Below are 13,104 nucleotides of genomic sequence, written 5' to 3' on the forward strand. Positions count from 1 at the left end.
GCTGTCTCGTGCTTTCTCTCCACTCTGCTGTCAACTTTGAGAATGGGAAGCCACCCCACCTGTCTTGTTCATGACAGTGTCCCTGGCCAGTGTCTGGCTACCATGCAGGCCTCCAACGACTATCTGTTGAAAATATACCAATAAATACAACAGGAAGACAAATGGGGGAGGAGGCTGCTTTGGTAGGAAAGAGGATGAAGCCTTTAGCTGAAGCAAGAATGCCAGGCCTGGGCTACTTCCCTTGCCCTTTACAGTGTTCTCTGAGGTACTTCCTGGTGGAAAGTACACTCTAAAGTGGTAGATAATGGGATGCTCTGACTAACAAAAGACTTTGTTATTTGGCTTTGGGATGAGTATTCTCAAGAGAGTTTTCTTGGTCTGAGGAAACTTGCTGCTTGATGGTCAACAGAATGGATAAATGATCAAAGTAGCTTTGTGGAGACGGGAGGCAGATTTCATTCATTTATTTCAACATCTCGTCTCTCTTGGGTAAGGAAAGGCTATAAAAGACATATGTAGGCTGCTCTGAATTTTATTCTTTTGTGCAAGACTGGGTGTAGAGTAGATGTTTCTTTGGAAAGTAATCTTGGCCTAGGCCCATGCCGTCAAGAAAACCGCCTCCCTACTCTGCAGAGCCGTGCATACAGGGGCCCATGCCTGGCTCTGCGATCACGTGACACAGGCAGATCATGTGACTGTATCACTCCCTCAGTGTGCCTTGCTGTAGTGGAGCTGATGATCCCTTTCTCTGTTAAATAGGGCAAATCAAAGTAAAAAAATTATGTTTTGATTGAGTAGCGTTTTTGAAGAAAATCAGTACAAAGGGCCAAGACCCACTGGCACTGTTTCATCGTTAAGTATTGTAGACTTCACGTTACAGGGACGCTGGGTTTCAGGATTCGACGTCTGCACGGCCAGCTGAAAATATACAGCAGAGTGGGTTAAAGGAGAAGTAGTATGTCTGTGCAGTCCTAGGTTAAGGAGAAAATACGTACTGGCCAAAAGTAATTTTTCAACCTCCAGATATTCTTTCCAAATTCTAAGATCCTGTGTTTGACATGTTTAAGAGAGAAATGTAACAGCTGAAATTGTCTTTGTTCAGAATGTAGGAGACAGTGTCGTCTAGACTTTCAGGAAAGATAGAGAATGACATTTTCGGAACACATCAAAATATATTTTTAAATTCTTTTTTTTCCCCTTCAGGAAAGGGATTTGACATGCTTTTCTGATTTGAATTTGGTTGATCTATAAATGGCTTCCATCATTTGATACAAAACTAGAATCAAATGAGCCATTGAGAAAAGTTACTGAAAATGCCATTAGTTCTTTCTTACCTTAACATTAATATTAGCACCACCACTGACAACACAATAACTAACATTTATGGAGTGGCTTCTAAGTATGTTCTGTGCTCCTGACATGCATTTTTTGGATTTAATTCTCAGAGCAACCCCACGAGGTATGCATTATTATTAATGACAATTTTTCAATGGAGACACTGAGGCACAGAGAGTTGGGGAGACTCACCCAAAGCCACACAGCCATAGGTGGCCGGGCAAGGATCTGACATGCCTCAAACCTGCTCTCCTCACCATTGTGCTTTTTTCTAACAGGGCCAGCATTGTGCAGAAACGCATCATTTATTTTCAAGATGAGGGCTCTCTGACCAAGAAACTCTGTGAACAAGGTAAGAACTGCAAGTGGAGGAGGGTCAGGTAAACGGAAGGTGGCTCTTTCAGTGCAACCGTCCAGTGGCAGGAATTAGCTGATTGTGCTTTCTGAGTTTCTCCAGGTTCAGCTTCCTCACGTAGCGCTAATTTTTAATCTGGCTGTGTTCTGTAGATAATTGGATCTGCCTTAAGTTCTAATTACTCAGCTTGATTCCCTGGGTAGGAGATGATGTACCTTATATTGGTGTCGTCTTCTTATTTTTGTGAAACAGTGATTATTCTAAAGAGGTTCCTTGGAATAATTCACAGGATTTAATTAAGAAATGCACAATTGTGTACCTTTAAGATGCCTGTAATGATTCTCTGGAATAATCTCTAGAAGAACTTGTGTGGCACCTGGGCAGTATGGGGGCGGGGGATTTTCTGCAAGAAAGACAAGCAGGAGATGGGGTTGCCAAGGGAGCATTGACCTTATGATTCTACCACAGTCAAGGATATGGTCCATTGATTTGCAAGCTTATTGATGCCCTCTCCTTGGGTTGAAGGCATTCTAACAAAGCTCATAGAGATCAAGTAGATGGGGAGGTCAGAGGAGAGGCCTGGATTCCTATCCAGCCTGGGTTTGAATCCTGCCTCTGCCCTTCCTAGTTATCTGACTTTATATATGTATATAAGCACAGCATCTCTTTGGCACATAGTAAGTGCTGTATATGTAAGTGTTAGCTATTGTTATCTGTATCCGATGCTTGTTTATTAATCTGTCATAAAAAATTAAGACCTTAAATATCTGAATGTGTTTAGAAGTCATTAGATAACTAAATAAAAATAGAAAATGTTCTATGATTATACAGCTTGACTGTCTCATTTCTATTAATTTTTGCAGAATTTTTATTTGCATCTAGAGCAATTGGCATTTTGCGAAGAAATAATTTTCTCAAATTCTGGCAAATCATAAGCTACTAAGAAAAAGAAAGGTTGATAAAGGTCTTCTGGGAAAATAATAATAATAGCTAATATTTTTCAAGCGCTTGCTATATGCCGGGCACTATTCTAAGCATTTCACATGCCTTGCTCATGTGATCTGCACAAATATATCATCCCCATTTTATAGATGAGAAGCTTGAGACACAGAAAGTTTTAAAAGCTCACTTAGAATCACAGCTAGTGGTCAAGGGCAGAGTTTGGACCTTAAAGCCACTGCCTTTCCATTGAAGGGACTGTGTCTCAATTCATTATTGCCTTTGGTAGATCAAAGTGTACCAAAGCATAGCTCCCTATGGATGAGCTGGAGCAGAAACTAGGTCCTATGTGGAAGATGGTTCAGAAAGCATGAAAAAAGCAAAGGGAGAGAATTGGATGCTTTGCAGTGGAGACATACCTGTCATAGGGGCCAGAGAACTGGAACCCGAGGTCCCTGGTCAGCTTCCAGGTGGACATTTCCACACACGGCTTTGGGGACTTTCCTTTTCATATTTAATTGTCCATAGGGTCACTCAGCCTTTTTCCGAACAGAGGACACCTTGACTGTCAAGTCCCTTGGTTCATAAAGGACCAATCCCATTCCTGCCCTGTCTCTATGAGATGACACCAAGGTCCTGTGGGTTAGAGTTAGGGTGTTCTGGAGCACACATTTACAAGCCACCTCTTGGTCTACACCCACAGATGGCTAATCACAGCCACTGTGGTATGATTTTGTTAGTTTGACATTCAGAGGACAGACTTATTTCTCAGAATTGAGGGTTCTTAGGAAACACTTCTCTGTCACCCTTGCATACTGACAGCAATCATTAACTACCGTGCACTTGCCAAAGCCTCAGCCCTGATGTTGTGTGAAGCCATACAAATATGCTAAGTTCTGCAGTTACAGTGTCAATCCAATGGTGTGCAAGTCTCTATTGGTTATCACTTCCGAAGCAGAGATCCTATCAAAATGACGAAACATGCATATGTATAAAGAAACCGTTTTCCATCAGCAACTTGGTGGACAAAAAATAAAGGTCCCGCAGGCCCTGGGCTGAAGGATCATTACATGCAGTTGTGGATAATCCCCCCCCCCCCCCCGCCCCCGACCCCACCTGAGGCAGCAGACCTATGAGGAAATCCAACAGTTAACAAAGCAGATCACATTAAGAAAGTCTTTAATTGATAAGCAGAGAGCAAAGGGATTTCTCTTAACTGTGTATGCCTACTTAATTATCTCCAGCTCTTTCATTAAGGTCTTTACATTCTTTCTTGCTTGGTAAGTCAAATCAAATCCATCAAGGAAGGGGGGGGAAAGAAACTAGTGTCTTATTTTTTCTCAGTTGAAGCTGTTCATCCATGGGGGAAAAATTAACAACAGCGAAGATAAAGGCACTGGCAATCATTATTTTTTAAAAGAAACATAAAACATTAAGTTACTTACAATTAGGAACAGAGAAACATAAAATATTCAAAAAGGTGACCTATAATAACCACATGCGTGCACATGCTCACTTTAATACCATGTCACAAACGATGGAGAGAGACAGGGAGGGAACTCACAGAAGGGAGGAAACTGTGGGAGAAAAGGGATAAGGAGAAAAGACAGACTAAGGGGAGAGCTAAAAAGGACGCTGATGGATGGAGGGTAGAAATGGGAGAGGGGGCAGCTCAGGAGATCAACATGGCAGGAAGTCATCGATATTGGGTGAGGCTGGCTGTGGTTAGCAGAAGAGGGGTGAGTTGACGCTTGTTCTCACTGCCCTTTGAAAACCCGGTTCATTTTCAATTGGCTTTTCCTCATAGGAAACAGTATGTCTGTTTTTAGTTTCAAACTTAGAAATTTATTTTTTTTAATTGTTTAATGTTTATTTTTGAGAGGCAGAGAGAGAGAAAGGCAGAGACAGAGACAGAGCGTGAGCAGGGGAGAGGCAGAGAGAGAGGAGACACAGAATCCAAAGCAGGCTCCAGGCTCTGAGCTGTCAGCACGGAGCCCAACGGGGGCTCGAACCCATGAGCTGCGAGATCACAACCTGAACCAAAGTCAGATGCCCAACCAACTGAGCCACCCAGGCACCCCAAACTTTATTTTTTTTAATGGAAGCTAATTTTCCTTTGGAACTCTAAGAGGTTTATTATGAGTGTATTCCCCTGAACTCTTGGATATATCTTTAAGTTTACCGTCTATATCTGAAAGCCCTTTTGATCAGGTAAAGCTACCCATTGGCCTTATTTTGGTCTTTTGAGAGATTGCTCCCTCATTTAACAGTGCCTGGTAGCTACAATTATAACCCCAGCATCTATCTCTTAGCTTGGAATCCTTTTTCAAAACTAAATTTAGTTTTTTTACAACATAGTTGGTCATAATAATGGAAATGTAAAAAGAAAAAGTCTTTAGGAGTTACTAACTTATGCTACCTTTCTGAAAATGTATGCAATAAGAATTGTCCCTTAACTATCAAACTGGCTCACCTAGGAATCGTACCTAGGTTTCATGTGCATTAAGCAATGGAGAGTCTGCTCCTAAGCACAGACAATGCGCTGCCCTCTTCCAAACAAAAATAGCCAAACAGTGATTTCTATTTTGGGTGGTTTCAGACCTCTTCTTTGGTGCTGTTTAGAAATCCTGAAGCCATAAAGGCAGGTCATTTTTTAAATGCACCCTTCTTTACTTGAAAAAGCATAAAGAGAAACACATACACACACACACACACACACACACACACACACACACACACACACAAATTACTCTCATTGATAACTTATGCAGACATGTCCAGCAGAAGGTCCTCTTCCGGGAGTGATACAGTACAAAGATTAAGAGCATGGGTTCTGGACTCCAAAAGACCTGAGCTCCGGTTCTGCCTGAAACACCTCCTATCCCTGTGACCGTGGGCTGGTTACCTAACAGTTTACTGATCTGCAAAAGGGTGTTAACTGGAGTACTTACCTCCTAGGGTTGCTAGGATGAAATAAGACAATGTACGGACATACAAGGACTCTCTACAACGTAGTGATTATTATAATATTTCATGCTTTCATCTCCATCCTAGAACCCAGAGTTCACTTCTTCTACCCATCACTGATTTTCTGTGTTCGAACCAAATGAACCCAGTGAATTCCACAAGGAAGACTTGTACAATGCTCTTCCTGGCGCTCAAAAAGATTTTTATACTGTCATTGCTCTTTATATAATATTGACGAAAAAATGTCCAACTTGCCAAAGGAACCTTTATGTTAATATCACTAGAGAAACTGAAGAAAAAGCAGTTGAAGCAAGCTGCATCTGTAGTCATTGTTTTCATCTTGCAAGAAGCTGAACAGACTAAAAGCAACAATGCACGGTTAGGGATGTGGGCTTGACTATCAGAAACACTGAATTTATTCACGTAATCTCTCTTTCCCCACTTATCAGCTATTCACAGATAAAAATGGAGGCAGAGAGGGAATCTTGTTAAGTTTTTCCTGGCTGCCTCTATGCTCAGAAGTAAACCTGAACTTACGAACATTTTCCTAAGTCTCTGAAAGCTTGGTAAGAAGGGATGTGACTATATATGCATTTTAAAAAATAATTTCCAGCAATCTTTTATGTCTCTCTACTTGTTCTCACTGCTCTTCTGCAAAGCTGCTCCTTCTGGTCCTGGCAATTTGACCCCAGCAAACATTTCTTAGAGAAAACACACACGTGCATATTCCTCTTAAAATTTAGTGGAAAAATTGTATTGTGGAAAGAAAGGATAACTGAGAAAGTTTCATCCCTGGTTTCCCAAATATTCTGCCTTATTGGTCCCACAGGTCTCCTCACATTGTTAGAGCAAAAGTTCTGAGTCTTTTTTATTTGTAAAATACAATTACTATCCTTAGAGGTATATAAAAATCCTTTATAAACCCAAGCACTGGCCTGGTTCAGAGTGTTATTAATCAGTGAAAACTGCACCTTATCTTCTTTTCCCAAGTATGAAGGACAGGACAAGACAAGATGGCGCTGCCTTATAAGTGACCCATATTTGCTTCCTAACTTAGTGACTCTCCTAACTGTTTCAGATTCCATGTTTGATGGGGTGACGGACAAACCAATTCTAGACTGCTGCGCCTGTGGAACCGCCAAGTACAGACTCACATTTTATGGGAACTGGTCCGAGAAGACGCACCCCAAGGATTACCCTCGTGAGTAGAGTAGCTACTTCATGGATTGGGGGAAGGTGTGTGGTGAAGTTCTGTCTGGCTGTGGGATACACCAGCCAAAGTGTCTCAGGTCTGCTTGCTTTTACCAACTGACTCATGAAATGCACATTCCCACAAAGTGAATTCATTGAGGCTAGCCGATAATACTGTTTTGCTTTTTGCTTCTTTGCATAACGTTGTTCTGATCTGTGATTTAAAAAAAATATTCCTAAGGTCATGCTGCTTATCTTCAGGTCAAATATTTGGTAACATCAGTCCCCGCAAAGTGGCTTTCTCCACGAATTATACAATAGATCTATATGTGCTGGGAATAGCTGGCAAAAGGGGCCTGCTCTTGACTCCACAGATCAAGGTCAACAAACGTTCGGCATCCTCAAACGTAATGGTGGTCTATCTGCACACCCTTTCTCTACTGATTCCAGATACCACCCTAGAATCCCTCATGACACCATGCTCCAGAGAGCCAAAAGCAATCCATGAGAGTTGTCAGGAGGCCCCAAACTTGCCATTTTGGAGTAGATCCTTAAGCAGGACCCTACCAACTCCCTTTTCTCTTGTCATTGTCTCAACAAACGCCTAGCATGTGCCAGGCACTGTGCTAAGCTCTAGCGATATTCTGGTGAACTAAAAGAGACATGACCCACATTCTCGTGCAACTCAGAGATTAGTGGGGAGACAGACACTAATCAAATAATCACACACAAAACTGTGAAAATTCTAACAATGAATAGTGGACCTACTGGGTGCCGAGCATTGTTACATATGTCACGTCATTTAACCCTCAGAATAACCTGTTTTTGTGGATGAGCTCACTGGGTATCAGAGAGATGTCATGACTTGCCCACAATCAGATGTAAGTTAGTAGCGGACCCAAAATTCGAAAAGGGGTTGTTGGCCTCCTTGTCCTGCCTCTCAATTGGACTCTGCCTTTAAGACCCAGTGACGCTCATTCTCGCCAACTGTGGGTGGCAGGATGTTGGTGTGGCTCAGTGGGTGGCACTGAGCATGATTTTTCTGTTCATTGTCTGTTTTATTGTTCATTTCGCTCTGGAGTCACCACAGCTGGGCAAAATGAGTGAGACTGGAAGAAAGGGATTCAAAGGAGGGACTGAAGTCCGCCACTAAAGACGGGGAGCAAAGGGTCCGTGGTTGGGACTTAAGTAGACCTGCTCCAGACCAGAGCCTCCGTGCTCCCCAAGCAGCCCACCCAGCGGGTACTTGGCAGATCTAAAGACCTATTGTTTAGCTTTACCCGCATGTAATCAGGACTTGGGATCTTAGAAGCTCCTTACTAGTTTCTTCTTCTCACTCTGGGATGCAGCTTGATCTGCTTCAGCTGGTGTGGGAGACCTGCGTGAACAAAGTTGGAATCTGCCTGGCGGGGAAGAAACCACTTGGAACAAATATGAAGGATAAAAATTTCCTCCAGTGCCAGCCCAGAGGAAATAAAATGTTAAGGGCCCATCACTTAACTTTCGTAATCCTAAGGAGCTTCTTGCTCTTTTCTAGTCTGACGCTGTTATTTCCCAGAATTCAAACAAACAAAAACAAATACAAAAAAAAAAAAAAAAAAAAGGCACAGACCATTATTTCTGGGTCTTCGGGCCAAATCAAGTACAAATCTATATCAGGTTTCAGTGAAGTTGTTGGGAGTTTCTTAATAAATAAAGCAGACGTGTTCTAGATCCCTCAGGATTGTTCCAGTGTCACATGTCAGCGTGTCTTAATTTTTGGTTGGAAAAATTTTGTCACTATGTACAGAGGAGCGTGATCACATCAGACTGTGATTGTTTCTTCAGGAGTCTTCTCCATCACAGAGAGAAGTCCTTCAGGACTAAAACCATGACATTCTCGTCTTCCATTTAGTGCCTTGGGAGTGGCTTCCCAAGTACTGTGTGCTGATTGCTGAACTCAGTAGCATCCACTATGACCTGGGAGGCAGGTTTCTAGACCACATCTAGTCACTATGGCCAACACTGATGAGGAATTGTAGGCCAGACCTTCCTTGGAGGGACAGGATGGACTTGTATACTCAGAGGATTGGAGCCAATCGAAAGGGCACAGAGAGGGTCTAATAAGGACTTTGAAAATTCAATGCTGGCAAAAGTGATTTCTACTAATCTTAGGTAACAGATGATTTCCCTTTGGCAGCTCCAGGGATGACTTTGTCTTGATTAATCCACCCTTGCCATTAAGCCCAATTAAACCATGATGCTTCCCAACAATAGTAGAAACTGATAGTTATCAAGTCTCCCTTCTCTTTATTAATTACTCATCCAAAATACCCCTTTCTCCACAATGATCTCAGAGCAGCAATTCCCAAGCTTTTTCATTTCAAGATGCTTTTTACATGCTTAAAAATTATTGAGAACTTCAATATCCTTTTGCTTATATGGGTATTTTGCAATATTCGCCAAATCAAAAATTAAAACAAGTTTAAAAATATTACTTATTAATTAATTTAAAACATAACATATAATGAATTACCAGTAATAAACTCATTACATGTTAACATATTTTATGTAAATAGCTATATTATCTAAAACAAAAGAAATTTAGTAAGAGAGCGTCATTGTTTCACATTTTTGCAAATCTCTTTAATATCTTGCTTAATTCAAAGACACCTAGAGTGTCATATCTGCCTCTGCATTCTCCCTGTTGTGGTATGTTTCTTGGTTGAAGTATATGAGGAAAATTCTATCTCACCCAAATATGTAATTGGAAAAGGGAAGAATATTTTAATAACTTTTCCATTAATTACAGATAATCTTCGTTGATACTACACCAAAACTCTACAAATGGTATTTTCTTTTTTTTTTTTTTTTAAATCTTTATTTATTTTTCAAAGAGAGAGAGAACACAAGCAGGGAGGGGCAGAGAGAGAGGGGGACAGAAGATCCGGAAGCGGGTTCCATGTTGACAGCATAGAGTCCAACGCGGGGCTGAAACTCATGAACCACAAGATCATGTCCTGAGCTGAAGTCTGACACTTAACTGACTGAGCCCCACAGGCCTCCAACACTCCTCCTTTCTTAAGGGATAATTACAGTGTAGAATATGAAAAACTATCAGTGAACTTGTACTCTGTTATATTAAAATACATTGCTTTGCACTTTGGAAGGATCTTTTACAAGCGAATGATTTTGTAACATCATACGTTGGTCATTTAAAAAACCTTGGCTTACTGAGTTATGCCGATGGTCCAGATGTTGAGACATTGCATTGTACAATCTCAGAAATCGCATTCATTAATATCACTTTCAGAAAAGTGCTGAAGTACTGGAAAGCTATCAAATTCATAGTAACAGACACAAGTTTTCCAAAATTCTAAGGTTTGCTTGAAAGTTCAAATTTTATCATTGGCAACAGATACTGTCAGTTGTTTTCCTTGAAATGACAGGCTCTCTTCATTTTTGAGAACACGTCTGCCACATTCTCCAGTCTGAATAACCATAATTTGTCTGTCACTTGTTCTTTCTTTTTTTTTATTAAAATTTTTTTTAATGTTTATTTATTCTTGAGAGAGAGAGAGAGAGAGAGACAGAGTGTGAGCAAAGGAAGGGCAGAGAGAGAGGGAGACACACAATCTGAAGCAGGCTCCAGGCTCTGAGCTGTCAGCACAGAGCCCGATGCGGGGTTCGAACTCACGGACCGCGAGATCATGACCTGGGCCGAAGTCAGACGCCTAACCGACTGAGCCACCCAGGCACCCCTGTCATTTGTTCTTTCAAGTAAAAGTGATGTTTAGGAAAATAAACGTGTCCAGTGACCTCCAGAAATGCAGAAGAGCATTTATTTACACACGACAATCACAGCACCTGGGTATCTATGCAAGTGCTTTATGCACTGTTTCTCATTTAGTCACATGGAATAGGAAAACAATGTGTACTCAGAAGGTACAGAGGTTTCATAAAATTAACACTTTGTAGTGTTTCATCTAAAACATTCTTCAGTGAAGCTGGCTCTTTAAACGGTTTGCTGCGGGTCCTTGCATTGAGGAGCACACTGCTGACAGGTCGAGGCCACTGCTTTGATTGGCACTAAGTGACAGCAGTTTCCTTCAGCACCACTTTTGCACCATCAGGGTGAATGTCAACATGTTGCAAGAGGCAAATGTCTTCGTATTCCTATGAAAAGAGTTTGCACCTCACAGGTCCCCTGCAGGGGCCTCAGGGTGCCCAGAGGCCTGGAGGCCACACTTTGAGAGCCTCCGCAATAGGGTAACAGAGCAACCTAGGGTGTCTGACCTTCAGTTTGGGGTAACTTGCCCTTGAGAATTCGCATCAGGCTCTACAAGAGGATTGGGCAATGCCCTTGTGTTTTGTACCATCTTCTCAACCACTATACAAGATGGTTTGTTCCAAATGCTGTTTCTGGGGTTCCACTTCTTAGAGAACCAAGTACTCTGCATTCATGACACCCCCACCCCACCCCGGGAGAGGCTAGGTGAGGTGAAATAAGGAAGGGCAAGGGGATGGACGGCCCCAGTGACTTCTGACATTCCCTCTCTATTGTGATGCCATAAATCTCTGCTGGCCATCTGGAAATGGCAAAATCCTTTTAAAATACCCCCAACTGGGTACTACCTAGAAATCCATTTTAAGGCTGAATCATGCAAGTTATACCTCCTAATTTTATAAGTGGAAGAAAAAAAAAAAAAACCACCTGAAGCACAAAGTTAAGGGCTCAGATCACATAGCCAGAGAGTTTCAGAAACAAAATCAAAGCTCGGATCTCCTGATTCCCTTTTGCCTCTTCTGGGGGCTGTTGCAAGTCTGTCTTCTCTCTTCTGCAGTGAAATTAAATGCCTTATACACAAAGCATCTTTTAAGCGTCTGCTGTACCAACGTGGACTCAACGGATACCAAATTCCAAACAGCTTTGCCCTACTGTACAAAGACCTACTCTGGAGAGATCCTAACTGAGAAGTCAGAAAGAGAAGGTCTGGATTCACTGACCCTGGACAGAGTTCCAGAACGCTGGAGTGTTGGGAGAAGTGCAAGCCCCACCCACCCCCCAGCCTACCAGTGTCTGTCTTCAACAGTGCCCAGAAGCTTTCCAGGAGGTTGTGTCTTTTATAGGAACATGGTGACCGGACAGGGTAACCTCAGAGATGTCCAAAGGGGTTGGAGCCGTGTTCATTCTTGGCCAGGGGATCGAGAGTCGCCTAACAGATGCTGATTCTCTTTGCTCCCTTGCTCTAAACACAGCTCCTAGGTTCTTTGACAAGTGCCTCCACCCTGTAGAGACTCTGTAATGTCCCTTGACAATGTGAACAGCATAACTTCCCCCATTTTTGATATGGTATCGGTTTTAACACTGCTTAACAAATACATATTGATGAAAAGAACATTTTTTCCAGGAGCCAATTATTTTTTTTTTCATTTAACGACACATTGCCTAAAATATGAACTTGGCCACTGGGAAATATACTCTACAGAATCAAAGTTAATTTCACAATGAAACTCAGCCATATTTTCCATTGGGTCATGTTACTTAAAAATTCTTAGTTATTAAATCTAATCACATCAAAGAACACCACTCCAACCTTTGGCAACTACTCTCATTTCTTCCTATGTACATCCACATACAGGGTTTCACATTTGGAAACATTGCATCCTACTTTGTGCATTTGGCTTGGTTTCCATAGTTCTAATTTGTTATATCAGCTTGGTCTAAACCACTTATCTAACTGTCATTTTACTGAACATCTAGGTGATGTCAGGATTTTTTTGCTAACATAGAAAGCACTACAATAAAAAAGAAAGAAAGAAAAAAAGAAAAAATGTAATAAAGTCTTCTTCCACCCTTCCTCCTTTTTTTGAATCATTTCCTTGAAATAATTTCCCAAGAGTAAGACTACCAGATCAAAGGATATGGACTTTTTTTGACTCTTGAGACATTTTGCTAGATTCTTCTCCAAAACATTTGTATCAGTTCACCATGTAACCAATAGTGAGTAAATATATCTCTTTCTCCCCGGCCTCCTCGGCATTTAACTAAACATTTTCCGTTTGGGTTTTGCCAATTTATGGTTATAACAAATTAATATTATCTTAAATTGGCATTGGTTTAATTAATAACATACTGGAATCTTGCTTCATGCCTATTGTATTTGCCTTTAAAACCACTAGGGCATTGACAGGAATCAAGTCTGATTTTGCCCATTATCTCTCCAGGACCTAGCTCATTGTCTGGCACACTGAAAGCCTCTAAAGAAGAAAGAAAGAAGGAAGGAAGGAAGGAAGGAAGGAAGGAAGGAAGGAAGGAAGGAAGGAGAAAAGGAAGG

At 41.5% G+C, this 13,104-nt stretch overlaps 1 protein-coding gene across 2 annotated transcripts in view; it reads left to right on the plus strand.

Annotated features, from left to right (window-relative positions):
* Window positions 1-13,104, plus strand: part of SPON1 (spondin 1) — a 258,254-nt gene that overhangs the window by 105,426 nt on the left and 139,724 nt on the right. For both annotated transcript variants that reach the window (XR_006193702.1, XM_042905445.1), the window contains exons 4-5: window positions 1,614-1,687; window positions 6,675-6,797. Coding sequence is in view for 1 of the 2 variants with exons in the window: in XM_042905445.1 (XP_042761379.1) it covers window positions 1,614-1,687; window positions 6,675-6,797 (197 nt within the window). In the remaining variant the exon portion in view is untranslated. The remainder of the gene's footprint in view (window positions 1-1,613; window positions 1,688-6,674; window positions 6,798-13,104) is intronic.

The sequence above is a fragment of the Panthera leo genome, chromosome D1 (genome assembly GCF_018350215.1).
Source record: "Panthera leo isolate Ple1 chromosome D1, P.leo_Ple1_pat1.1, whole genome shotgun sequence".
NCBI classification, from domain to species: Eukaryota; Metazoa; Chordata; class Mammalia; order Carnivora; family Felidae; genus Panthera; species Panthera leo.